Here is a 549-nt window from a genome sequence, read left to right as displayed (position 1 = left end):
AAAGCTGCGGAACCAATGGCAGTGTGAGTCCTTGTGGTAGGTGAACATGCCTGCAGAATAGGAACAGTGGCCTTTACAAAGCCTGACCTTCAATAAAACATTGTACAAAACTTCATCTTTCTCACATATGCACCCTTAAAAGTGCTCCTTGGAGCACTTTGCCTGTATCTCCATTTGTGTTCTCAGACCAATCCACCCACCCGCAGGAGGAGCCTGCAGGTGCTTGGGCAAGGACCACCAAGGGCAGCACCAAGCTCAAAGCTGTCCCAAGCCCACAGTCAGTGTACAAATCAAAGCACTGAATAGTTCTAAGGCCATCTTGTATGCAGTAGCTTACTCCATCTGTGTTTGAAGAGGAAGTTGGGGAAAAATAATATTAACATGAAAAATCAAACTCCTTTGGATTAAAGAAAGAATAAAAATCCAACTGATGTCTCAGAGGAATGCAGTTCTTACAAAAATTAGAATCATAGAATCACAATGTTTGGAAACACCATGGTCAGAAAGGACCTCCACGATCAACAAGCCCAACCTTCATCCCAACATTTC

The 549-nt window shown here is 43.5% G+C and overlaps 1 protein-coding gene across 1 annotated transcript in view; it reads right to left on the bottom strand.

Annotated features, from left to right (window-relative positions):
• The window catches only part of LOC103774543 (probable E3 ubiquitin-protein ligase HECTD2), a gene marked incomplete at its 5' end in the record, with an annotated part of 6,470 nt that extends 6,383 nt beyond the window's left edge, over positions 1-87 (bottom strand). Inside the window, 1 exon segment of the mRNA XM_008941954.1 lies at positions 1-87. Within this exon segment, the coding sequence (XP_008940202.1) occupies positions 1-87 (87 nt within the window).
• Positions 88-549: the final 462 nt, after the last annotated feature.

This window comes from Merops nubicus, unplaced genomic scaffold (genome assembly GCF_000691845.1).
Source record: "Merops nubicus isolate BGI_N331 unplaced genomic scaffold, ASM69184v1 scaffold36096, whole genome shotgun sequence".
Lineage (NCBI taxonomy): Eukaryota > Metazoa > Chordata > Aves > Coraciiformes > Meropidae > Merops > Merops nubicus.
Note: the sequence above shows the minus strand (reverse complement) of the source record. Positions and strands in the feature narration are given on the sequence as shown.